The sequence below is a fragment of the Plectropomus leopardus genome, chromosome 6 (assembly GCF_008729295.1).
Source record: "Plectropomus leopardus isolate mb chromosome 6, YSFRI_Pleo_2.0, whole genome shotgun sequence".
Taxonomy (NCBI): domain Eukaryota; kingdom Metazoa; phylum Chordata; class Actinopteri; order Perciformes; family Serranidae; genus Plectropomus; species Plectropomus leopardus.
In genome coordinates this window covers 23,238,216-23,265,203 of record NC_056468.1, presented here as the reverse complement: position 1 = coordinate 23,265,203, position 26,988 = coordinate 23,238,216, and the positions used below count along the sequence as shown (strand labels likewise).

Genomic DNA, 26,988 nt, shown 5'->3' with positions numbered 1-26,988 from the left:
TGTCTGCATATAGAATAACAGACAAAAGACCTTAGGTGACCTTTCTGATGGCGGTACCCCATTGGGTCTTAACGTACAAAATGAAATACTGATTAAAGCCCTCCTGTGCTTTCTCGCACAACAACCTCGCGACTCTGAGTCACCGAGGGTGACTTGGCCCTGAGCTTCAGAGGTGTGAGCTGGGGCAAGTCTTCAATTTGGTGAGACACAGATTGCAATAGTTTTTTGCTCCTCCATCTCTCCATCCATTATTCATCCCTCCATCCTTCCATCCATCGTTGCTGGCTGTAGGCCATTTTTTCCCCAGCGGGACACTTACATGCATAATGCAGCAGGGGCCCTATCATAGTCCTGTAATTGACATCCCTAGCCCAGCTAAGCTTATAGCTGGGACACCAGTAAAACAGCCCCATGAGACAGAAGGACGAGGAAAAAGATGATGGGAGCAGAGTGTGCATGGTGCTGCATGTGTAAATCAGAGAGAGAAACAAAGTAAAGAAAAAGATCAAGTTCAACCACAGAAAGAGGAAAACATGAAATTATGAGAGCAGAGAGAAAGAAAGTGATCTGTACAAGAAAGTGAATGATTTCCTGATAAATATTTTTGGGGAGCAAAAGATAAAGCCAGAAGTGAAGAGAAAGAAAGAAAGCATCCTCCCATCTGTCACTCTGTATGATGACTTTTGCTCTTCCCCCAAGTGCAGTGTCAACTACTTTCTGTGATAATTGTTAAACTGCTGAACTAGTGTGACACAGATGGTGTACAGCATTGCTGGTGAAATTTCTCACATTATTTGCACGTTTCTGTAAAGGTATGCAGTTTAGGCACACTTTAAAGACTCAATGACAGACAGGTAAGGACCTGGACAGAAGCCAAACAGAGAACAACAAGCACACAAACTACAATTTTGTCTGTTCTCTTCTATTCACGCAAAGGTTGGAGGACTGGCCTTTCCTAATGTCAGCTTTACGGGAAGAAGCTTTGTCTCCTTTCCCTCCCTCTCGGACAGAGTCTGTGGGCTATTTTAGACACAGGAGCCTATTTGACCAAACTCCTACCACCCTTCGTTCTTTTTTAACAAGTCTGACTTCAAATGTCTGGCATTCCAGGCTGGCTGCAGATCAGCTCTCTGCTCCCAGACGGGGCCCCACAGGGCCAGGCCAAATGCCACTCCATGTAGGGCCTGATCACATGAATGGGGGCCAAGCTGGGGCCCCCAGAGAGCTGCCCCACCCACATACACTGCATCGCATCAGAGCCTGAAAATAAATAGCAGAAAAGATATCAGAGGTCATCAGGAACGAGGAGCCGACTCTGACGCTTGAGTCTGGAGAAAATGAGACTTTGTATTGCCGGCGCATAAAAAATAAGAGGCAGGTTTCAAGGTTATACTGTAGTTTCTAGTTGATCTCAAGTGCTTAATCTTAAAGGCCCATTCATGCATACACAGATAGCTGGCTCTAAGCAGGTCGAATTTGTATCACGAGATCTGTGTGTGTCGTAGCCTGATGAGGTCCAGAATGCCCGTGTACAAGCACGAAGATACAATACATAAAGATGCAATAACTGTATAAGGTGCAGTCATAACAGAGCACCCACATAAACCAGCAGAGAATCTCAGGCACTGACATGCATACCCACAAACAAATACACACCCACATACTTTCAGCAAATCTACTTTGAATCCATATCAGCTGGGAAGTGATAGCAGATGTCTGATCCATCTGATCTCTGAACAGTAAAACAATCCACAGTGCAGTTTGTTCCATGTTTAGTACAGAGTCCAAAAACTGATGTCACACCAGAGGAATGTTCTTAAGTGTGTGTTTGTGTGTGTGTGTGTGTGTGTGTGTGTGTGTGTGTGTGTGTGTGTGCGCGCAGGATGTTGAAGCAGTGATGCTAGAGCACAGATTTAAACACACACTTATTTGTCTATAACGATGAGCTCTCTCTGTGGTTGAATGCTGGCATGTTGCCGATATATTGGAGAACAAAAAAAAAAAAAAAAGCGAGAAATCTCTGTGAATGGCACCACGGGAAACACTCACACTTCCAAGAAAAGACTTGAACAAGCAGTAGGTGGCAACAAGGAAAGAAGAAAACTACAAATGTTCTGACCCAAAAACACAAAATATCAGAACAGAGTCCTATTTTAACGTTTACAAACCTATTCTGCCTGAACTCAACAATTTAATGTGATTAATATAAAGGGGCGTGCACAGTGTTTTAATGAGCGCTAATGCAGTGCAGTATGAGTTCATCTGGCTACAACAAGCCCCTGTCAATCAGCCTAAGGGAGGTGTCGACATGACATTTACATGATATAACCCGCATTCCTGTATCACTGCGGCTATTTGCATGCAAACCCCATCATTCATCACAATGCACTCAGAACCCTCTTTTGGCTTCCACGACCGCCTCAATGAAAAAGACAGAGCAAATCTATTTCACAGGATTAAAGTTTGAGACATTTTCTTGCCTGTAGGGTAATAAATAGACTAATTTTTTTCTCTCTTATGTAACGCAAGAGAATGAGACAGTGAGGAGATGGAAAGTGAGACCGCTCAGTACTGTGGGGCTATATAAGAAGTGTTTGACAGAATGGAAAGATGGATAAGGGCAAGATCGAAGAGAAATTAGTCAGTGAGCAGAGCTGTCTCCAATACAGAGGTTTCAGGCTGCCACCCGGCCAGGCTGCCTGTCTGTCAGAGAAAAACCTGTGGCTGATGGATACAGCGTGGGTTGAAGGTGTTTGATGTAAATACTTTTGTAACAACACATTTACAAAATACCACAATAGATAATCACTGTAAAAAATGTACACAGTGATTATCACGTGACAAATGCTGTGACAAGTTACAGGAACTATCAACAGGTAATATCGTTAATTAATACATTAATTAATGTGAATGCCAAAAAGTGAATGTAAGGTAGAATGTTTAAAAATATAAGGCTGGATATTTTTCTTACTACAAACAAAATACACAAAAATTTCATTTAAAGGAACACTTCCAAATGACCATTTGTATATCAGTTACTCACCCTGTGTAACGCTAATTTATCACAACTACATAACAGCTATCACATAACATAACATATACATCTCATGCAGTATAATCCAAGTCTCATTTATCCAGTCTTACACCCAGTACTTCCCGCACACGTCAATTTTCTCTTGAATCTCTGTATTTAAAACTGAAAGTGAGACTTATGCACAGTATGTTCTATTCAGAGCCAGACTCCATTGACAAAAACAGTAATTTTACTTCACTGCACATGGGAGCTGCTGCTCTTCCACCAGCTCGATCAGATAGTGTCCCTGTGTTATTGTTTGACTTATGTGAGTCTTAACTAACCCTTTAAAACACCAAAGTCCCATAATAAAACAAGCAAACTATAGGTTGAGACAGCAGTAGTCCAGCAGCTCCCAAAAATTACAGTAAAATTACTGTTTTTGTTCATGGAATCTGGCTTTGAAGAGAGCATAGATACATTTCCCCTTTGGTTTAGATTTAAAAGGTAAGGTTTCAGCAAAAATGTATATGTTTAGGAGGTCCTGAGCGTACAACCGGATAAAAAGAATTTGTTGTGTGTGACTTTGTGAACGATTGTTTGATATAGTTTTGCTGTTGTTTAACTCAGGCCCCTCTGGCTTTCATTTATCAAGAATATCTGTTTTTTTTATTAAGAGTGTTTTATTTTATTTAGAGTAAAAGGGCATCAACAACGCCATTAGGATTAATTATGAATGTTTATGCCAAATTTTCAGATTTTATCGGATAAATGAAAAAACTGACCTGCTGGTAGAAAAAGGTCAAAGAATCAGTATCAGGATTCATCCCTTGAATGTCTATTAATATCTGTACAAAATTTAATGACAATCCTCTAAAGTTGTTATCAGTCTAGACCAAACTGGTGGATTGACCAACCGACAGACAGACTGACAGACCGACACTGCCATCCATAGAGCCATGCTGCCAAAACAGCCTATTGCAAAAGCAACTGGTAGACCAGCTTGGAGCAGAGCTCTCTCCCCAAGGCTAAAAGCAAACCCAGACATCGGAAGCATTACCATCGAGCATTTCACAGCACTTTGTTTCAAATATCTCATTTTGGCCGGTTCAGCGCAGAGGTCCCACGGACATTAAGCCGTCTGGCTTTGCACAGACAAATGCAATTACCCCAGCCTCCAGGTTCCACTACCACACACTCGCCCCAGGATGCACACCAAGAGCAGCAGCAGCGTCCCCTATGCCACACAATGGACCCATCCATCACTCCAGGGAATGGGTCCTGTGGACTCATCCATTAGTTAGTAGAATGGGTGTGCAGTGACAGGCCTGTCTTTTCCACAGCCTCTAATCCAGAGTTATGGCACAGTGCGTCTGTGTTACTGTTAAAAGCAGTACTATATGCCAGCTGTTGCCAGCAGGTTCACATCTGAGGGCAGTTCAAAGCAATGCACCATCACTCACCAGCCACTGATGACAATGGATGCATATATGACACCTGGGAAAATACAGCACGTGCAACAGAGGTTATAATTTTGAGCAATGCTGCACATTCATCCGGTCATAAATATAAAATTCAAAAACTGGCATGAATGAATTGTTTTCTGATAATATCTGAACAGAAGGCAATACTCTGCAAATCCTTTGGCATATATTCAATTGAATACAGTATAAAGATAAGCTATTTAATATTTAAACAAATTAGCTATTGTTGTTTTTTGTAAATATACATTTATTCTGAATTTAATGCATGCCGCATGTTCCAAAAAAAGTTGGGACAGGAGCATGTTTACCGCTGTGTTACAAGACATTTTCACTGTTAACACTCTGTAAGCATTTGACCACTGCAAACAAAGGCCTCTTCAAGTATTAAATAAATTTCAATTAGCATGTTCAATACTATTGGCTTCAGCACCCCTGCAACCCTGCACATTACTGTTACGGATTGGGACGTTGTGATTTCTTTATCGTTGTAGTTTTTTTTTTATACTTAATACCAATGTCTGTTCTAAATTTTACATGAATAGCTACATTGGAAAAATGAGTAATGGAAAAAAATGTGACGTGTTGAATACTTATTTCCCCTCAATATGTTTAAAGGATTTGCAAATCATTGCGTTTCTTTTTATTTATGTTTTACACAGCTATGAGTAAATCAGGCCTGTACAACTCCTCTCTTCTCAAGAAGTGGAAGAGTTAAAGGATGGCTCCTTCAGTTGTGAAAAGGTACTGTAGGAGAGCAGGTAAACCTATACTACAGAGAGAGAAGGGAAGTTGAGAGGCCGGAGATAACTAGACAGGAATGTTCCTGCAATAACAAAACTCTCGCTTAACTGGACCCTGCTATCTTCATTAAGAGCACAGAGGAAGTTCTGACCAAGAAAAAAAGAGATGAGAAAGCAAGAAAAGATGGATAGTAATGGCCCATGCTTGTGGGGTTTTGGAGCTGTCTCGTGTGTGTTCAGCAGGAGGCGAGCGGAAGAACAAGGGGAACTGCAGAGCAAAAGAAATAAAGCTCACCTAAAAATCTTAACTACTTGCAATCACTTTAAAAGTGTCCACAGGACACTCCCTCTCCTTGTGTCCAGGTGCAGGCATGCAGAGCTGCCTTTTCAACTCACCAGGCTCTTTTGTGTGGCTACAGAGGAGAGGGAGATCCACTCAAGGTGGGAAGAAAGAAACACCTCATCCTTGACTATTTGATTAACAGCTGTCTCCCGTGCCAAAAAATACGACCCCCCTCATCCCACCCTCCCCACCCTGAACCCCCCGACTGCATCTTGAAAGAGCAGGTCTGTGTCGCACACTTCTAGGGTTACTTTGCAGATCAAACTGGTGGGGAGAGCAGAAAGGCAAGAAATCCACTGAGACATCAGAAAGAAGAGGGGAGGACAAGCAGTGGGAGGACTGAGGAAGAAATGGAGTAAGGAGAAGCAGAGAAAAAGGGGACAAAACAGGTCAACAAGGAGGCAGGAGGTGCAAAGTGATGGGGAATCATGGCCAGTGAGGAGAAAGACTCATGTTAAAATCTAATCTTTTTGATTTGCCTTTTGCGGTCTGTGGTTATATTTCATCTTCGGCTTATTTAAGATAGTAACAAGCATCAATGAAGTTTCCTAAAACTTGATCTTTTCTTAATGATCAGCTTTATCTGTTAAATCCATAATCTTTAAAAATAACAAACAAAGCAAATATGAAGTCAGCTTGTGGACTCCTGTTTTTTAAGCCTCGAATTCACTACTATGGTAGTCGCCATCTTTGTTTTTTGGAGACAAACCTGATCATATCTGGACAAGAGGCTGCCATGGTGGAGGAGCCATGGGTGGATCTGACTGAGAAGCAGAGGGCACTATCTGCACTCAAACAACCAAATGTTAAGTACGTGTAACAGTTGTAATAATGAGGGAAATTAGCTTCTACAGCCAGCTTCAAGTGGCCGTTAGAGGAACTGCAGTTTTGAGCACTTCCATCCCTGTATGTTGCCCCTTGGTCAAATGCTGTTGGTTTTGCGTGATTCATCCCATCATTACTGACCCCTTGGTATATTTGTACATTTTCAGATTTATTTCCTCAATTCCAAGGAACTAGTAGTGCAAAATGCAATGAAAATCAATTTGCAGCAACCCAACTTTTTTAATCCACTATTGTTAGAATCACTCAAAATGTACATCATTATTGCATGGTTTAGAGATGAGTCAGCTGCCATCAAATTCAAATGTTCTGTTTTTTGGAAAACCACGATTCCTACAGCCAAAGGCAGGTTAGATCTAAGACTTTTTAAGGGTTTTTTTTAATGCCACTCAGAGTCAAATTTAAGATAATTTTTACAAAAACTGAAAATAGGGGAGGGGGGTGAGCTGACATTAGTTTTAGTGTTAGGCACAATTTTGCTTAAATGTTTATTGTGACATAAAACATGACTTTCTTTTTTGTGGCAGAGACAAAGGTCAAACAGTGGGAAATACCTGTTGTTTGGCAAGTTTATTTTGAGATTGTACAGTGCAATGTCATAAGAAAAATCATAAAATCCTACTTCCCATGTTGTATTATTTATAAGTCTTTTGAAAAAAAATAATTTAAGACAAGGTCTTATTTTCAGATTTATGAATTTAAAGCTTTTTAAGACTTTTTACGGATCCGCAGGAACCCTGGGAACAACAATTAGCAAACATGTACTTAGTGAAGGCTATAATGTGAATTAAGTGGCTTCTTGCATTAAAAAGGTTGCTGTTTGGGAGCAAGTCTGAAATAAATACCATCTCTTGCGACTGCATTACCATGTGGGAATAACACAATACAAGAACTGACATTAATGAAACCCAGAGTCTCAAAAAACTAGAGGTATGCTTTGGGAAATGGAGGGCAGTAATGTGAAGAACATGTGATTTCTAGTTAATGGGTTAAATCATGTAAAAACATCAGTCTGGTCCTATTAAAGATGAAAATGAGCTCAAGTGGTACACTAAGAGCTCCAGGGCAACGGGGAATCACCCTACAGGGTACTAACTCCCTCCAGCACTCCAGCTCCCGACTTCCTCCCATCAGGGACCAATGGCCAATGTAACTTCCTGCTGGCCCATAAACAAACAATGCAGTCAACTGAAGTCAGGCTGAAAATCCTCCAGTGCCACTTAGAGAGGTCAAGAGGTATACACCAGTCATAATTTTAACCTAGTGCCTGTGACAGTTATATGGCTGCCTAGTTTGTCTGTACTGCAAAAGGAACAAGCAGTTTAACGACTTGATCCTTTTTCTCCCTATATTTTCGGATAGGCAGCCCCCATGAGGGGAATGCTGGAAAGGAATAAAAAAACAGGAGGGTGAGAAATGTACCATCAGGGAACATCATGTAAATAGTTGGAGAAAAGTATTTTGGCGATACATATGTTTGCAATTTTACTTTCATAGCTTACTTGATCATCACTGTTTTGTTTTTTTTTTTCAAGAAGAATAACGCAAACACATTGCACAAACAGGCTTCTTGTAATGAGACGAGTTGCGTTACACATGCATTTAAGAATGCATGTGTGTGGGTTTATCACAGCCCGCCATCAGGTGGTCTCTCCCTTCCCTCATCACAAAAAAAACACCAACAGCAACTACAAAGGATTACACATTAATCTGGCTCAATTACAGCTTTAAAATAAGGAAAACCCAAACATCACAAACATGTTGACTCAAAAAAATGTGTTAATTTCCCCACTGGAGGAAGAAAAGCAGATAACAGGCAATGACAAATGATCTGTTTAGCATTCCTCTGACGTCATCCCATCGCTCTAAACACACATCCTTACACCCTTATTTGAACAATACGCGCATTCATACAAACACAAGCACAGGAATCTGCCTGTCCACAGCGGAGCAAAACAAAACCCTCATCACCCACATGACCAAAAGGCCCGGTTTCAACACTTGTGTCATTTCTCAACAAAAATGCGGGGAAATCACAGCTCTCTCTTGGATGCCAGACATGTCTTCATTTCGGGTACACTGCAAACACGTGATTTCTGATTAGTCCAAGACTAGCCAGCACTTTGGGACGCACAGACCTCAGCTTCAAAGAGCGAGAGGAAATGCTGTGCCCTTCCTGTCACTCCCAGTCGGAACCGAATGACGTGATCGAGATGTGATGAGATTACACATCCAAATAAAAGAAAGAAAAAATAATAGTGTGAGCTAAGCCACATACAAATAAAGACACAAATGTGCAAATTTAAACACTAACACACATCAATAATGTTCAGGAAACAATGGGAGATCTGACCGTGACAGCTCCGAGCAGAAATATTATATTTTTTCATGTCTTTCACTCACTCAAGACAATGAGCTTTTTTATGGAAAGAAAAGTAACTCTAAGGGATTTCCCGACTGTGCTCACTGAGGGCGACTCTTTCACACTGTGCTTTGTTTCTTCGTCTCACACACCACTTCATCCCTCATCCATACTTCTCTATCAATGTTTAACCATACTGTATTTTTCTTCCTCTCCCTTGTCAGCTTTTTGATGTCTTTAAGGTTTTTACTAATAGCACAGACAGAGGAAACAAAGAAGTGCTTCTACTCTCCTCTCCTAACCTGGTTTGTCAGGAACAGAAAGAAACAGCACAATTATAGCTGCTATCAGTGTCAGTCATACCTTTGAAGTTTATTTATTAAGGTTCAAGTCAAATTAAATGATATTTTTTATTTCAAATAAATAGTTTAAGACATACAAATAAAAATATATTTATCTAAAAGGACCTGCATAACGGACCTAATACAGTATATTCTTGTGTTGCATTTTGCACTGGTCCTATTTTGAGAGCTGCACTTTATACCTGTAGGGTATGCAAATTTGCAAATGTTTGAGATATTTGTTTTATGAGTTTTCTGTGAGAATTTTTTTTCATCAACTCATTTTATGATTTTGTGTATTTATTTTAGTTCTTAGGCATGGTTAACAGCATGTTTCATGGAATTTTTACATTAATAAAATCCCTGTAAACGAAGACCTCTGTAATTGAACTGGAGGGGAGCTGCAACAACATAAAACACAAAAAGAAAGATATTGTGTTGCATAAACAGTATGCCTGTTGCAGGCTAATATGCATCTGTTGATAACTTGGACAGCGAAAGAACTCTTGAAGCCAAAGTGGAACATAAGGATTAAGTTAAAATACAACAGACTGATGCTTTTTTTGTAACATAAAATAAACTAAAATTAGGTGAAATCCTATGAACTGCTGACTGGCTCAATCCCCTGAAGGCTACATTTGCGTAAGCCTAGTACCCTTTGTGTGCATTTGTGAATCAGAAAGCCCTATGGGTACACAGGGTACACAGCTCAGCCCATGAATGTAGATCTGCCCTTACTTGACTCCTTAATCTTTGGTTTCCTGCCCTCCCTCTCCATATCTCATAATAAAAACTTCATGGCACTGTGAATCCTCCCCTGTTTTCGCCTCTGCCCTCCCTTCCCCTGTATCACACTATAACAGCTTCATGCCTCCTTGCCACAGCTCCCTGTCCCTTAGCCCCTCCACTCCTGCTGTTTCCACTGGGGCACTGCACAAAAACTGTGCTTGGCTCGGTCCCAAGCGCTGGGGCCCACATACCTCCCAATCTCTAGATTAAATAGTACCATGTCTCTGAAGTTCTTCCAGGGGCTAATGGCTTTTGTTGCTGGGAATAATCCACACATCCTCTCCCACATCCTGGGGGTCCGCGGGCCTGTCGTGAACCCCGCCTTTACCCTCTTCATCTCTCTCATCTCCATCTCAATCTACGCTTCCATTTCGGTTGACCTACCCGCCTCCCGATGGCACAACCCTGTGGTTAAGTGCGGAGGCATGCAGGACCGAACCACCCGCGCTGAGGGGAGGATGCATTGAGTTGACATTGGGTTCAGACCCATGCAGGGTTTTTATAGGGAGTCGGTGCAGGTGCTGTCTGAGGCTTAATGAAGGCCTTAAATCTCCTCTCTGTCATCTGTAGCTAACTGGGGTCTAAGCAGCCAGGGCGAGAGGGATAAGTGCCTGCGAGCTATCCTCATAAGGTAAAGAAAACATCCGTCAAGCAACAACCACAGCAGAACAGCCTCTGTGTGAGCACTTGATGTCCATTCAAAATAAATACAGCAGGGAGACAGATTTTCACAAGATGAGGGGAAGGGTTTTGCGTAGATCAAAGAGCAGTCTGTATTTTAGGGCAAAGTAGTCAAAGTAAGTATGCTAAGTTGCAAACTAGGTCCAGACAGCGACCCTCTTGTCGCCCTCTGTCTTTCAAAATATCGCAGATTGAGACCACTTTTGGCTATAACGTCAGAAATTCGCACTGAATACATATTCAGGTATGAGCTCATATCCTGTCTGGGGCACTTTTCTCCAGGGAGGCCGCCGGGGGAGAGGAAAAAGGCAGACAGAGGGAAGGAGAGACTGCGGTTGCAGACCGCAGACACTGGGACAACGCTCACTGACCACCCTAATCAGTTTACTTTATCAACACAATTTTAAAAAGGCCCAGTCATTGATGGTCTTTATTTTCTCCAATTTTTCTCCTTGCCACAATCTCCAATTTTGACTTCATTCATATGGCTGCCGGCAGGCTCTTAGTCATATCTACAGACATGCCATATGCCAGCAGAAAGTGCTATATTGCAGAGAAAATACAAAAGTTGATTTCCAGGGAAACTACCACTATTGTAGAATGCTGGAGGCCAGACTGGAGAGTGATCGACCGTACAGAGAAGTGGAGAGGACAGAGGAGGATGAGAAACACAGGGGGCTTGAAGATTTAGGGACTTCATGAGGGCAAAGATAGAAAGTCAGGAGATGAAAAGAGACAGTGAAGAGTGAACAGACAGAAGCAGGACATTACAGATTTTCAGAATAGAAGGATGACAGAAAACAGGAGAGTAAGAGAATAAACAGGCTGATTAACATGGAAAATGAGTGGAGGGGACAGGAGCTAAAGAGTTGAGGTTGTAGTGTAAACAAAGAAATACAGAAGGTAGAATTATCTATAGTGCGTAGGACAGTGAATCTGTCATCCTGTGGCTTTGCGCCCACCCATCTGCCCCCAGACCTCAACTAAAACTACACACAAACATACATACATAAATACACACAGGTCTAGTGTGGAGCGGAGAGCCTGCAGACCACCTGAAATCTCTGCTGGTATGAAAAAAAAAAAGATATAACACAGCATAGTATTGACTGACCTGCTGAGTCAATAAAGCTGCGCTCAGAAAAGAGGTTAGCCACCTCTCTCATCAAGAGGGTCAGGGTTTGGGGTTAAGGTTTTCTGGTCTTTAAGGGTTGGAGAAGTGAATAAAAGAAGGAAGGACCATGTTATGCTTGGATGAAGAGACGGAGAAAATACTGTACAGTGTAAACTTGACTGAGCTTGTCAACTTCATGGCTAAAATGTTTTTTAAAAAAAGGTGTGAGAAGGTTAAGAGATGTGGTGGGAATTCGTTATAAGGAGAGAGTTGTTTGGGATGGAAAACGGGATGAAGGAAGAAAGAGGTGGTGAGTTTTGGAGACGTGGTGAGGAGAGGGAGGCGTAGTGTTTGGGAAAGGGATGAAGGGAGGGGAGGGAATAAAAAAAAGTCATGAAAAGTAGTCAGTAAATGATGGGACAATGATAGAAGACAGTACGGAAAAAGGGTTTAAGCAGAGGCCTGGTGAAAAGGCTGAAGATTTCTTTGTCTGCCAGCTTTTATGTGTTTACATTTTGTCTGGCTTCGATCTGAGTATTTTATTTCTCTTGCTGAAAAAAAATCAATAGCAGCAGAATTTAGTCTCAAACTTACAACTGAAACACATCCTTTTATAAGCACCACAGACATGCTAGCAGCTTAGAAGATAAGTCATACAGCCCAGTGTTGAAAGCGGTTATGTTGGGGGGAAAAAGGAAGGATGACAAGTGACTGAACAGAGTTTAGTGGGAGTCATGGTTGGACTCTTTAATTCAGTGAAAGATTCCAATGTGGAAGATCTCCACAAAGACGATTGAGACAGAGTGAGAGGGGTTTGAAATGTGAAGCGTGTCATTAATCATGCAGCCCAGAAACTTTTTACTTGAGAAACCAAACCAGAAGCAGCAGGATAAAGTTAAAAAATAACAGAGTGCTGGCTTTGTCGTGGCAAAACTTTGATGTTTGGTTCCTTCACAACTTGGAAATACTGTCCAATTACCAGCCTTTAAATGACAGCGGAGGACAGCACAAATGCTGAGCCACAAATGCAGAAATGTAAAGACACTCTGTTTAATATTTAATTTTAACAATGGATCACGTGACTTTGTGTAATGTGAAAAGTATTGGTTGCAGTTACACCCCCTATAGATAATCATCACCTTTGCAATTCCATTTTACGGAGCATTTTGCAGCTCATTCTTTTGGTTATACGACTTGAAACTTTATAATGTTGGTTCACTCTCACAGCTCTCATCAGTACCAGTTTCATGCACCAATCAGCAAACAGACTATTTTTGCTACTAGCTGGTAAACATACTGGATCAGTTACAAGTTACAAGCCAGATATTTCCCTGTGAAGTTTGTACCGACCATATGGTGGCCGTAAACATGCGATGCATGGATCGACTCTGACGTCATCCGAATCCACATGTTCACATAAACCACCACTTGTATAAATTGTATAAATTATTTTTTTGGTTTAGAGACCCACACTCACATGGACATTTCACTCCCTCTCTCACAGTGTCTGTAGGCTATGTTGCTCTTTTAATTATGTTTTGCATTTATATATGACGGTTGTCTTTAACTATTTACTTTAATGTATAAAGAGGCTGCTTTCAGTGATTGTAAATGAATCCCATATTCCAGCATTAATATCAGTGCAGCAAATATCGTGGGATTTTTAAGCAGCGAAACTAAAAACTTTAGTTTTAAACTTGACGGAGGAAGACAGATGTAAACTGAAATAATCAGTGAAGTTAAACTGCTATTGCTCATGCCTAAATGCACACAGCATCTCTATTAATGGGTATGCACTGCTGCAGTGGTTGCTACAAGTATTTAATAAACTCAATAACATTAACAGACGTATGCATAAGCCCTGAAGTTCACTTAAGGAGGCTAGTGTCAAATTAATGAACATTTGTTTGAAGATAAAGTCTTCCTTTTTTGGTAAAATGAAAATAGCAACAAGCATTTATCACTTCACCCACCTGCAACCCATCTACTATAAATCACTGGATTAACCGTGGTGCCCGTATTCATAAGTGCAATCTGCACATCGCCTCTGTAAACACCAATCTCCAAATCTAATGTTGCCTTGATTCTGCTGGATAAGTAAAAACGTAAGCCTTTCCCATATCAACTTCAAAGGTGATAATATGTCAGTGCTGTGTTTCAACTTTTTTCTGCTGCCCCAAAGTGTCAAAAAAAGTTACTGTATCCATCCATGACAGATTTTTAAATTATTTACCTTTTCCTTGCATACCTAATACGCAAAATACTTCCTTAAGTTATCGACAAGTTTTAAACTTACGAGTCTGTTCACTGATAGTTTTCTCCCTGACTTTCTTACCCTATCCTCTTAGCAACATTTTGCCCAATCTACACCATCCACCATACTACTGAAGACCTACTGAAGACCTACTGAAGACATCTTTACCTGGCCATGCCCAGACTGGAGAACCCTGCTGGTACGATGAGAACATCAAGGCGGGGAAAGGGATGGACCCCAAGAACGGTGTGTGCTGCAGCCAAACATCGAGGCAACAGCTTCAGGACTCCAATCTGCAAAAGAAAAGCAACATGTGTCTCAAAACAACTGAAGATCAGATGTTTATGTATAAAAACAGACGGGTAGGATATGCAATAGTTTGTGAGTTTGTATTTGCTCTATTGTGTATGTCTGCTGATTCTGTGTGCTGCAGGTCAGAGGATATCTAGAAGTTTCAAGTCAAAGGCAGCTGAACCTGTGGTTTGTTCTGAATGTTTCAGAGAGGCATCATCAGCTCAGAACCGACAGAATCACCTTTGAAATAATACTTAGGACTCTTATTCCAGTTAAATATTCCCATTTAGGGTATTGGGAATGTTTTAAGTGGCCTTTATGGGAATACAGTTTCGTACTTTAACCAAAAAGGCAAGCAACGGCAGTTGAAAACCTTTGTGTAATGACAAAACAAACAAACATTACCTGTTGCTAACTGTTTCTTATCATCTAAAATATAATTAGCACACGTCTCAGTGTTTTTTGTTGTTGTTTTTTGTTAAAACTCCACCTGGGCCTCCTGCAGCAAGCAGACGGGGCCAAACACACGGTGTGGGATCACCCGCTGGGACCTAGCCGACTGCTCAGTAAATCGGCAAGGGTAGTCGCCATGGGAACAAGAGATGCCGTCATCCACCATGCCTGAATAATCAGTTACAGAGAGACCCCCATCCTCAAGGGAAGAGCAACAGAATGTAGGATCTGAGCGGGTGGTCTGGTCTCTGCTGTAGCAGATTAAAAACAGGGGAGAGAAGTTTAAGTCAAGGTTAATAACGATAATTTAATGAATTTTCTTAGTGAAATAATATACAGTTCTTGAGTTGGTGCACCACATTTGGGCCAATGTGTCCCGTCTCTCTGTGCTCAGCATGGAAACAAAAGCAGTGGAAATATGGAATATATACGTCACAAAGGCAAACCACAGTGATCCCAAAAATATCTAGGTGCCGACATGCAATCTCATTTACTCTAAATCCAATATCCAGCGCTAACTCCATCCTCAGCATCAGAGCCGTTCCAAAGGTTTCAAGCGACATCCAAGTTTCCTTCCAGCCATTCACTGAAAATAAAGGCCTTCCTTGTAGCGGGAGATTCCTGGGGCCTGCAGCAGGCTACAGCTGGGCTGCTGCTGGAGGAAAACCATGAGGGGAGGAGGAGGATTACGGGAAACCACTGGCAGACCTGCCAACCTGCTGGCCAGTGGAGAGGGAGACCCCAGCCCAACCCTGCCCTGCCCGGCGAGTCAGCCCTCTAATGCCCCATTCTGCACTTTATATCCTGAACCTCTATAACACGTATATCAGCTTCACTTCTTTTGGTCTCCAAAAATTTCTGCTGGGCTCTGAACCCAATGTGCTATAATACAAGCTTTAATGTACCTGTCACAAAAAGCTGATTGAGTGCTGCACCTCATCCATTACCCTAACTTCACCTGCACCATTTTTGGTATAGCGAAAGGAAAGTTTCAGCACGGAATGTTAAAGGGCCAGACGTGGGTTAATAACAGTCTGGAGAGAGGGAGGTCTGACACGAAGAAAAAAACACAAGAAAAATAATAAAATACCTGCCAGTATTGAGTGTGGAGCCCTTTACTACTTCACTGATGGAGCTTCCAAGTCCAGACGTAAGGTCAGCCTCAGTCCACTCCCCCGGTCCAGACCCAAGTTTGGCTGTCTTGCCAAAATCCGTCCTGTCCCTCACCTGTCTTTCCAATGCCAGGGGAATTTCTGCTGTGACTTGGCACCAGTGGCCCACTGCCAAGGTGAAGGTAGAGGCGGGCATGGGCATCGTGACATAGTAATGCCAGACTAAGAAGCCTGCAGAGAGAAGAGGGAGGGGAAGAGAGAAAAGGATGAAAATGTCAAACTCAGGGAAATGGAGAGGAGTTAAAATGCCCAACTTTACAGCACACACAGGACACAAGACTGAAAAAATGTTCAAAACGTGCACTGCAGGAATTGAATGATGCCACCAGCAGCAACATGCCCAAACCACCAGATGGAATTTTCATAGTAGCTGCTGATTTTAATCAACTCATCCTTCAACTCCAAAGATGTAGCAGGATCAAGGACAAATTAAATCTCTTTTTTTTTTTAACTTTGTTTAAAAAGTGACTAATAAATCTACCTTCTACCCTCTACCACAAATTAATGTTTACAGTCTGGTGCAAAAATCTGTTGGTGTCTTAGCTAATTTCCCCATTCATGGCAATTGTACGGGGAGAGAATTTATATAACTCACCCGTTTGGATTTTATTACGGCTAAAAGTTATACATAATTAAGGACAGACCCTCTAGTTCCAAAAACCAAGGTGGTGACGGCTGAAATGCCGAGCTCAAGGACTCAACATGGGAGTCCACAAACCAATGGATAAAATCAGAGTTTATGTCCATCATTTATACAATCGAAGGTCAATCCCCACAGACTCCCGTGTAAATATGCTTAATCTTACAGCAGAAATAAAGATGTTTACAGCCTGGAACGAAAAACAGTTATCATATCTATCCCCACTCATGACAACTTGACCACTGTATGGAGGCTGAATTTTTATATAACTCATCCATTTAGGTTTTTTTAGGCATAAAGTAATGCACAGTTAGGGTTGGGCCCCTTAAAGTGACAGACTGTCTGCCAGGCAACATCACAGCTAACTGGTCAGATCCACCTCTTTTTACTCCCCAGCAGCACTCTCTTATCCCAGTATGCTCACCTCGGGTCACTTCTGGCTTCAAAAATACAAGATGGTAATGGCCAAAATGCCAAAAAAGTTCAAAACCAGAGTCCACAAACCAATGGGTGAATGGAAAAATACAGCTTTAAAATAAAAAATAAAGTCTTTAAGTCCTAAAGACCTAAATTTAGGATCCAACATTACCCAAATTATATTATTTCACTACCGAATCCACTTTGTTCATTTAACAAAATAAGCCAGAAAAAAAAAAAAATCAGTAACCACATTTTTTTAATTAAGGGTCAACAGATAGAGGGTGTTATATGTTGTTCACAAAGAAAAACCCTTTGAAGCAAATTTGTGATTAACAAAATCAACATTAATAAAATCGACTTGACTTTTACTGGTTGTCATAAATGGTTTATGAAATGACAGCTTACGTGTGTCCCCATCCTCAATAGGTACAGTCTGCTCCTCCCCACTCATCAAAACCACACACTCGCTGGGGGCCCGTACTGTTGCCTGCCATGTTGACATGGCAACAGGCGGCTCCTGGCAGGGGAAGAGGGCTCGGTTGTTGATGGGAGAACCGGCGGTGTAAACACACACCCTGGAAGGGTAAACAATGGTAAACTATAAACAACCCTCAATTCAATGCTCAAAGGATTCACCAAACACACACACACACGTCAACACATGAAGCATCCTCACACAGAACAGAGTATAATAGCCTGAGGCGTGTTTTTGTGAATTAATGAATCAGTATTATTCTATTCTAACATGGCTCAGAATATTACACTGCAATTCCAGCAGCAGAAATCAGAGCAAATGTGCTGCAGCAGCTTTAAAATCTTTAAGAGGACGTATAATCACACTACCAAAGCACTGTTTTATGGAATGGCTCGAACTAGTGAGTGCTGCAGGAATGAGAACTAAAACACAAAATGAAGTTAGCACTTCTGGTTCCTGTGTTTCGAAGTCGATTGTTTTTTTGGTTTAATGTCTGAAATAAAGTCTGTGGTTAACACAAGCTTAAGAGACTTTGTCTTGCACTATTAAATATGTCAGTAAATACCCCACTCAAAAAGTTTGAAGCTTTTGCTTGTCTTTAAAAAACATGTGCTAACAAATGGCTAAATGAGACTACGGGACATCTTTACAGCCTTGTGGTGGTGACGTTGAGTCATGCAACCATAGTGAAGTTTGTTTATAATTCAACGTTAGCTTTTTACTCCTGCGATTGCATTTACGCTTCAAAAATCATAGAAGTGGTGTTCATCTGTGAAGATTATCTTGCTGAACTGTAAGTATCATAAACTTCTGTTTGCCACAGAGTTTATTTTCTGCAATAATCCAAAATCCAACGGAAAATTGGCTTTTTGACAAGGGAACGCTGTTATATTAAGAGACCTGAATACAGCTTCGGAGGCATTCAGTGTGTCATAAAGCTAAAAACATGATGGTGCTGATTCTGCATCATTGGGCCCAGAGAGCAGCGCAGTAAAGACTTACGCTGGCCGAGCTGGCGCCTTCTAGTTTAGTGCTCCTCTAACTTGATTGGGGATTAAATGATTCAATCTTGCGGTTCTTCTAGGTATTCTGCTTGTTATCTGACCAAATAAATGAAATCGTGATAGTGAAAGGAGTCATTTTGTAGGGGCTGTAATGCTAAAAAAATGTATTCACAGATTTACCAACATCTCTTTCCAAATGTGAGTCGATCGGAAAAAGGCTTTTTGGGCTCGATGAGATCACGTGTCGGACTCAGAGTTGTAATTTCAATTTATGGCCTATATGAAAACTGGCTTTAAAGCCTAGCACACTTCCTGGAGGCCTGTGGGGAACCAGAGCAGCACTAACTTCCTGGTCGGCCAAAAAAAATCGTCATCAGTGCAGCACTCTTTTTGTGATGAGACAAACCTGCTGTCCTGGTCTTTGGTCCACCTCACAGAGCCTCCTGTTGGCCTCGTCTCATAGCAGATCCTGACAGCACGAGGGAACTCCTGAGGGGACGCAGCCCCCTTCTTCCTCACCTGCAGACTCCACCGATCTCTCTGAAAATGCAGCGAGGTGCCGTCCTGAGCACCAGGGGCCCGGCTACACAGAGAAAAAAGCTGGTGCTTCTGCCTCCATCGGCTGGAGGGCATAGAGATAACTGACTGAATGAAGGCTGCTTGTGAGTTCACTGACCCTGACCTTTCAGACGTCACCTCTGGTAGGAGGCTAGACATGGCTGACACAGAGGTGACGTCCATCTCTTCCACCTTTGACACATCAAGGTCACAGCAGTCCAGCACTAAGGTGAAATCATCATCACTTGTGGTTTCCCACAAATGTGAAGACTGAATATATTTGGATTCAGCTGCAGCCTGAGCCTGAGATTGAGTTACGTCTCTTCTTCTAGCATCAAACATCTCCATCCTTGTTGTAATCTCCCTAAATCCGTCTGTATCATAATCCACTGTATCCACATCCTGAGATCCACACACAGACGCACCCTGACTCCCTCCAGCCTCTTTATTCCCAGCTCTGGCACCAGCTCCAGGTTCAAGTTCATCCTCATCCTCAATCCTCACTCCAGAGCGAGGCTCCAGGAAAAGAACAACACTACCACTGATGACCTTCCTGTCAAAATGAACAGTCAGGTCCACCACATAATGTCTGACAAGTATGTGGTTTGTATTGGCTCGGAGTGGAAGGTCATCCGTGTCTGGGTTCAGGTCCCCGTCTGGCTCCATGTCACACAAATGGCATCAAAGTTGAGAATGGCTAAACCTGGGAGGCAAGAGCAGAAATACGGCTTTATTTATTTATGGTGGTTTTTCCAAGTTGTATTTATCTTAGGGGAATTTGCAGATTGTGTGTTTATGCATGTTTCAGACAAAACTATTAGTTGATATTCTATAGCTTCCTGTGGGCTGAGGTACTTTACTCTGTAAATTAAGTGTACTGTGATGAAGCCAAATCTGTCAGTGTCCGTGGGCTCAGCTCAAACTTAAATGCCAAACTCTAACTCCGTTCACACATTCCGCAAATGTTTCCACACAGGAAAACGGTTTCATGATCCCATTTCGAACTGCGTTAATGAAGCAGTATTAGCAAAACACCTTAGCCCAGCACCAGGCACAGCAGCCCATGTTAAAGCTCGCCTGCTTTATATCAGTTTGTGCTTTCACAATCCTTCCATTTAGCTTGCTTGGGGCATGAAGCACAGGCTTGGCAAGACAGAGGTGCAATTACCATTTACAGCAGGAAATCCTCAAAGGTTATTCGGTGCAGGAATATATTCATAAAAATATGAGCATACAAAAACAGAGGATAATGTCTAGAGCTACAGGAAAAAGCAAAAAACCCATAATATTTATCAGTATTTTAAGAGGATAGCTGAGAACTTCTGACTTAGGGACTGTTTGTTATTTATGAGGGGGAAGGGAGTGGGGCAAAACAGAGAAGGGATGTCAAATATTTTTTTATGCACTGAGGAGGGCCTTTTTTTTTGTTTTGGCTTAGGTGTAACATGGTTGTATTTTGTATATATTTTAAATACCCTCTAAATGCCAAATCCTTCAGGCTTGAAAGGCATGTTTTCATAATCACACCATTGATCATAGCCAGAAACTGTAAGAGAGAAATGATCATACAGTTTTCTAATTTCAGATGGTTCTTCAACACAGACGTTTTCAAGAGGATTTTCTTTTCGAAATTGGTTGTTATTTGTTGTTGTTGTTTGATGATGACTAACTCCCGTGCTGTTTGCTTATTGCATTGGCTCCAACACTACCAATATTTGGTGTGAATATATTTTACGGTGGAGGGAGGGTGTTGTATTTGCTAGCCCGTGCTCATTACAGACTTTGTCACTACTTCGGCACTACTTTGTCAGTACTTTTGGCTTAAGATCGTGACGCCAAAAAGCACCTGTTGAGTGCGCATTAAACACCACTAGTGGCGTCCGGTGAGAATGCAGCCAAACAAAATCAATCGCGGTTCTTCATACTCACACGATTGGCATCACATGAGAACTCAGAACCTATCACATGCGCATGACACACGTGAGGAGGCATCAGGTTAAAAAGGTTGCCAGTAACGTGCACGGTGGGAGGTGGATGGGTCGAACAAACCTCGACTTTAATGTCGGAGTCTGGTGTTCGCTTCCTGTTTGAAAATGATGTTTTTTTTAACTACACTTTACCGTGTGCCTCCTTCTCTTTATCCTAACCTGGCTGACATCACCTTAGTTGCATCCCAGAACGTAAAGAGCAGACGCAGAAGGATACCCACACACACACACACTCTAATAAATAAAGCACAGTCCCTTATATGTAGGCTCTATATTATCACAATGCTACTCACTTGTAGACTTGATTGTAGTTACTGTATTTCTGCACTGTTACTATAGAGTGGAAAAACAAAATACTGACTCAAAAAGTTTTTAAATGAGCTCAGTGGATTAAAGATAGATATTAAATAGATAAAGATTATTAACTTACTTTGAGAAAGGTTAAACTGTTAAAGGTCAGGGTGAATGCAATGTCCTTGCAGGCAAAGCAGGTAAAAGCTTGCCTTTCATGCATGCTAAAGTCACACCAAGTAAAATACTTCCGCTAGCCTTCATCTTAGCAATAATCACAGGCTGCAGAGCAACAGTTGACACAGTCACTGGTGACTGTTAACGCCTCACTGCACCTTTAAACACATACTGCAGTCGTATGACAGAAAATAATCGCCAAGTAACACGTTGTCGTTCATAAAAGACTGCACAAAGACGAGTCGTCTTGACTTAACGTTTGAAAGTTTTTACGGTGGCGTGAAGCTGACTGACAGCGCTGCGCGCGACAGTTCGGGCTAACTTTGTATCACAAGTCTGATGTTTGTCATTTAAAACTTTACGTCCAAAACTCACGGAACAACAGCGGTGTACAACAAAATAAAGCCCCAGCTTCACTGTATGGTGTATTTAGCAACCCGCAAAAAATAAAACTATCGACAAATTGTTGGAAATCACCGGTACTCGCTTGTTGTGAGTGCGATCATAATACATCCATGAAACAAACCTCTCTGTCATGTCGACGTCGAGCGGTGATGGCGTCACACGAACGCGACAGCAGTAGTTGTAGTTTTTCACGTGGATTCTTTGTCATTTACATATATTCAATCAAAGATTTATGGGACAATTCTTTTATTTCTTTCAGTGGAAATATATGTTTTACTCAACAATAATAAGTCGAATACAATCATTCAGTCTGAAGCCTATTTATGACAGTAAAAAATAAATACATTAAAATAAAAAAAAAATATCTAAAACAACACAAATAAAATGTTAGTTACAGTACCATTTGAGAAAAATATAACTCTATATGTGAATAAAATGAAGCACAAATTATTATAGTGAAATGGCATATTAATGAGTAAATTTATTTGCTAAATCTACAAATATTGTAAGTCTAATCTTTTAAAAAAAAGTCATATGGCTAAATAATAATAAAATTAATAATTGCAGAATCAGAGATTTTAAATAACTCCTTGAAACTTTTTTTTTTAATGTTTTATTTATTCAAGCACATAATTTTATTTTCAACATGTTTTAGCTTTATGTTTTTGCCATCTATTTTACTGGCTGACTTCATTCTTTCCATTTCAACTTGTATTGTGATTGCCATTTCAATTTAAGCTTACTGAAAGCAAAAGTTATTAAAAAAATGGTCAAGCATAAGTGGAGGCAAATGTGCATATATTAAGTTTTATTCAGGTGCTTCAACAGCATTGTATGCAAGACAAGTAAAATTTAGTACAAGACAACAGGTATGAACTTACAAATAACTGATAAAGAAACAAATGCAGTCTCAAGTGGTTGAATGCCACCAATTTATCTTAAAACAGCAACTTTTAGCAATGTATTGCATGTTTCAAAAACAGGTATACAAATAATTTATACACACGCTGTTGACTTTTTCATCTTATTTAGCCATTTTAATAGCATTCAACAGTTTATAAATAAAAGATGTACCTGAAAACAAAGTGAGAAAAATTCAAATGAGAATATCAATGTATATATAAAAGTGTATACCCACTTTTGAAACAGCGAGCACATTTACATTACTGAAACACAGTATGAGCTGCAGCATAACACAAATGAAATGTGCGTTTTCATGGATGTCAAATGAAATCAGGTTGCCACTCTCCAATACTGCAAAGCAGTAGTAAATTTCCCCTCTGGAATGTATTCTGAGATATGCAGTAAACATAATTCACATTGCAAAGCACAGCTGTGTGGAGTGACTTTTTAAAATGTTGCATTTATAGTTAAGTATCTTAGTTCCTAAGTAAATAAGGAAGGAATTAAATTTGGCACCGTGTGTATCGTAGGGAGTCGTCTATTTACAAACCGGTACTGAAACTACTGGAACATACACCAAGGTTGTTACAGTACACTCAGTCACCGAATCCTGCCTACTGAATCATATTTCCAATTCATATCATTATTTCTATTATTTATCTAAAAATACATTTCCATAAAATAAAATGCAAAATAGTTTTCATACCTTTGTAAACATCTTTGTAACTATCTGATGTAATGCCTCTACTATATACAAAAATGTGGATTTAGAGATAAGATGTGTAATTTAGAGCCACAGATAAGATATCTGCCTCCTGTGAAATTACATCAGATAACTCTTAATAAGTTAAACTTTTAGCTACTTGGCCTGATACTGTATGTCCAAAAATATTAAGACAAGAGTGGCCTTAAAAGCTAAGACAGGAAATTGTGTCTATTTTTCCAGTGCACAAATTCATCCATACTCTTGCTGCTCTAACTGGCACATTTCATGCATAGAGTGGAATTTCAGAGGCCCTTTAGCACATCACAGAATCATTTATCATCACTGAGTACAAAGTGACTTCAGTATGGCACCAAAATCTTCCACTCCAAACATTACACACATCCATTCACACATTTACATACACATACACACAGGACACGAGCAGTATTGGCACGCACATACAGGCCCCGGGCCAGCAAGGGCCTCAGAGAGGAACTCCAGTCCGCCTCTTTACTAACCCAGAGGAAATTTTTGCAGCATTATTAGGACTTGCAGATATCTAATAAAAAACAGGAAATCGACAGAGCCAAAGCATCTGAAGATTTTACAGTGAAATGCTCAATAAGCTACACTCTGCTTGAGATTCTGTATTTTTTATGTGCTCTCCTTTTGCTTCCAATAACAAACAGCCATAAAATCATAACGTGGACGTGCAGCAGGAGTTAATAAACACTGCCGGACTGTTGAGAAACTGTGAATCCTCCGTTGTGGACACTGTTCCAGCGCAGAGGAGTGCAGGGGTATCACCAGCAGTTCCTTTCCTCATTTTTCTCCCCTTTCATCTTATCTTCTCTTTTCCTCTCTCTCGGTTGTGTGACAGCCTCCCCTTCCTCTCCGCAGCACTCTCTCTCTCAGACGAGCCGTGGCATCTCAGGAGTTTTCCTCCTGAGCTCTTCGGAAACTTAGACGTTTGAAGGAATCCCTGTGAGACGGAGAGGACAAGTGGATGAGGGGAAAAGATAGAAACGTAAGATGAGGAATGAGGAGGAGGAGGAAGAGGAGGAGGGGGCAGGGCAGGTATGTGTAGGAGTAAGGTAAATGTTTCCATGAGCAACAATAGGAATTTTCATATCGATTTCACAGAGCTTCCAAAAGTAGCAGTGACATTTTTGTCTCACTTCATTCACCCATAAGCTAATGTGAAGCATTACCAAGGCCCAGGTGTTATACATGCTCACACATGGAAAGATTTCAAAAGTAAACTTGCAAACTACTCCCAGGTTGTCTAATCTGTGTTTGTCAGGGTTAGTACTTTTTTTTTTAATCTTGACTGGGCATACAGGGGTGGATGATTATCTCAAAGATGTTGAAACATATTCAACGTGCTGCCAGCTTTGCAGTCACTTTTCAACAGCACACTTTGCAAACTGGATATCTATCTTCGGGTCATTTTGTAGAATAGTGCTCCCACAATGTTAATTTATGGAGCTTTTTTTTGGCTGAAAAAGGCTGAAATCTCAGTTCACCCTGATATTTTTATAACTCATCCTCTCAGTTCTTCAGGTGAGTGGCACTCCACTCTCACACACAACAATTTGGCACACACACACGTTATGTGGCCCCTGAGATTCATATTCACAGAGCAACAATGCAAGAATCAGTACACCAAAGATAGAGCAGCTTCAGAAATTCTTATGATTCTGAAACCATCACGTTGTAACTGCAGTCACAGCAAAACGGTATCCCTAAAATCGACAGGATTTATATGGGCAGTTATTGTCTTATTGCAGATTAATCATGATCTCATGCCTCCTTGTCATAGTTTGCTGCTTGGGCAGAAGTCCCAGTGTTACTGAAATGACACCAAGGGCAGATTTCTGCTTTGTATTTTGATGTAGGATGTCAGGATTAGGCAAGAAAAGAAAGGTTTTGGCTGGGAAAAGGTAAAAGATGTCACTAAAAAACACTGCTTTGAGTGGCACGAACACTATGCTAAGAAGGGCTTTGGTAGTTTGGTTTAGGCTACAAAACTACTTGTTCATAGTTGAGAAAAGACAGCAGATGTCACTAAAAAGCAGTAAACAATGCCCATATGCCTCTTCTCCTACCCAACCCAAGTGGACTTTTAACAGTCCTTAATCTTTGTCCATTGCTCTGAGCATCACAGTGAAGCCAAGGACACTGACCAAGAGTCATATTGTGATGCCCTGGGAGTGAGATGTTTGTATATACCAATGTGTTGATAACGTTATCAGATCACTTTAACCCTCAGGTCAATATTACCATTGACCTTAAAAAAATTCCACTATCAACACGGATATATAATTCTTATTTCATTGATATTTTCATATTTATTTTTGCTGGTGATAATATCAGTCTTTGTCCAAGTCTATTCTTTTAAGAATACACAACTGATTTTGGAAGCTCTCCACATCCCAGAAGGCTGAGTAATCAATGAAAAAAAAAAAAAATGATTTGGGAGATAAGTCTGCTTTTGAAGTGCCTGCTTATCCCTGAGCATGGAAATACATTTCTAGAAGCTGTATCAAGATTACCAAGGTCGATCAAGAAAGCACTTTGTGAGCATTCGGTCTTTACTAACTTGTGGGTGCAAAGTGGCCGTGGCATCTGTTCAACACTCAGTCTGTGTACTGTGGCTCTCATTCAGCTATCAATATTTGCAGAGGTGACGCGGACAGTGTGAATGGATCCCTGCTCAATTCCATTTGTTCTCACTTTCCTTCGGCTTCAGCAATCACGAAGAGTGATAAAAAATCAATGATGTGCTTTTTGTTGTCTTTTCAAAACAGTATTGGCTGTTTGACTTGGTGGGTCTGTTTACCTGTTCTCCAGCCGCGGCCGGATGATTGGTTTATAGAGCTCAGGAATTTTTCTCTCCAGCATCGGCCTCAGGCTCTCTCTCAGGCGGTTGTAGTTCTTCTTCAGCTCCTGTTGATACTCTTTCTGGTCCGACGTGATCAGGTGCTTATTCTTCTCGACTGCCTCACCACACCTACAGGATGGACAGCAGAGCAGGGTGGAAACGGTTGTATAACGCATTTTCTCAAACGACATTGCTTGAGATGAGAAAAAAGAGCTGAATGTACTCCTTGACCTTTTTAATGTAATAACCTCCAACTTAAGAACAGCTTCGACAATAATTCTATGAAAACCAATCTGGCAGTAATCCCCTCTCTGTCCTCAAGCCTTCAGAAATGCACTGCACTGTTTCATGCTAACAACGTCCTGTAACTGCTTGACATAAATTGGACTCCTTTGCAATGCCAGAACTCTAAATGTGAGTTAACAATGTACTCGGCTGTAAAGAACTCCTATACGCCTATTAGATGTGTCCAAGCACCTCAGCTAGAATGTGAACGAAACTGTAAATGACCCACAAGGCTGTTTCAAAACACATTAAAAAAGGGGGGCAGCAGGGATAAATCACCAAATCACAAATGACTAACAAATAAAAAATCCTATTCTCCCTTATGCCTTCAAAACGAGAACCACACGATCTGAGCTGATCTAAGAGTAA

At 41.0% G+C, this 26,988-nt stretch overlaps 2 protein-coding genes across 9 annotated transcripts in view; both read right to left on the bottom strand.

Moving 5' to 3' along the window:
* Positions 1-21,603, bottom strand: part of LOC121944473 (aminopeptidase O (putative)) — a 97,072-nt gene extending 75,469 nt beyond the window's left edge. For 5 of the 7 annotated variants that reach the window (XM_042488271.1, XM_042488276.1, XM_042488274.1 and 2 more), the window contains exons 1-7: positions 21,399-21,603; positions 21,262-21,301; positions 18,829-19,683; positions 17,349-17,518; positions 15,802-16,054; positions 14,749-14,962; positions 14,133-14,257 (exon numbers count right to left, since the gene is read on the bottom strand). In XM_042488271.1, the coding sequence (XP_042344205.1) occupies positions 14,133-14,257; positions 14,749-14,962; positions 15,802-16,054; positions 17,349-17,518; positions 18,829-19,646 (1,580 nt within the window). In that variant the 5' untranslated portion in view covers positions 19,647-19,683; positions 21,262-21,301; positions 21,399-21,603. Of the gene's footprint in view, positions 1-14,132; positions 14,258-14,748; positions 14,963-15,801; positions 16,055-17,348; positions 17,519-18,828; positions 19,684-20,148; positions 20,282-21,261; positions 21,302-21,398 lie in introns of those variants that run through there. The other 2 variants (XM_042488272.1, XM_042488273.1) reach the window with 2 other exon arrangements.
* Positions 21,604-22,632: 1,029 nt separating this feature from the next.
* dock8 (dedicator of cytokinesis 8) overlaps positions 22,633-26,988 on the bottom strand; it is a 71,157-nt gene continuing 66,801 nt past the window's right edge. For both annotated transcript variants that reach the window (XM_042488637.1, XM_042488638.1), the window contains 2 exons: positions 26,293-26,463; positions 22,633-24,432 (listed from right to left, as the gene is read on the bottom strand). In XM_042488637.1, coding sequence (XP_042344571.1) covers positions 24,381-24,432; positions 26,293-26,463 — 223 coding nt within the window. In that variant the 3' untranslated portion in view covers positions 22,633-24,380. The remainder of the gene's footprint in view (positions 24,433-26,292; positions 26,464-26,988) is intronic.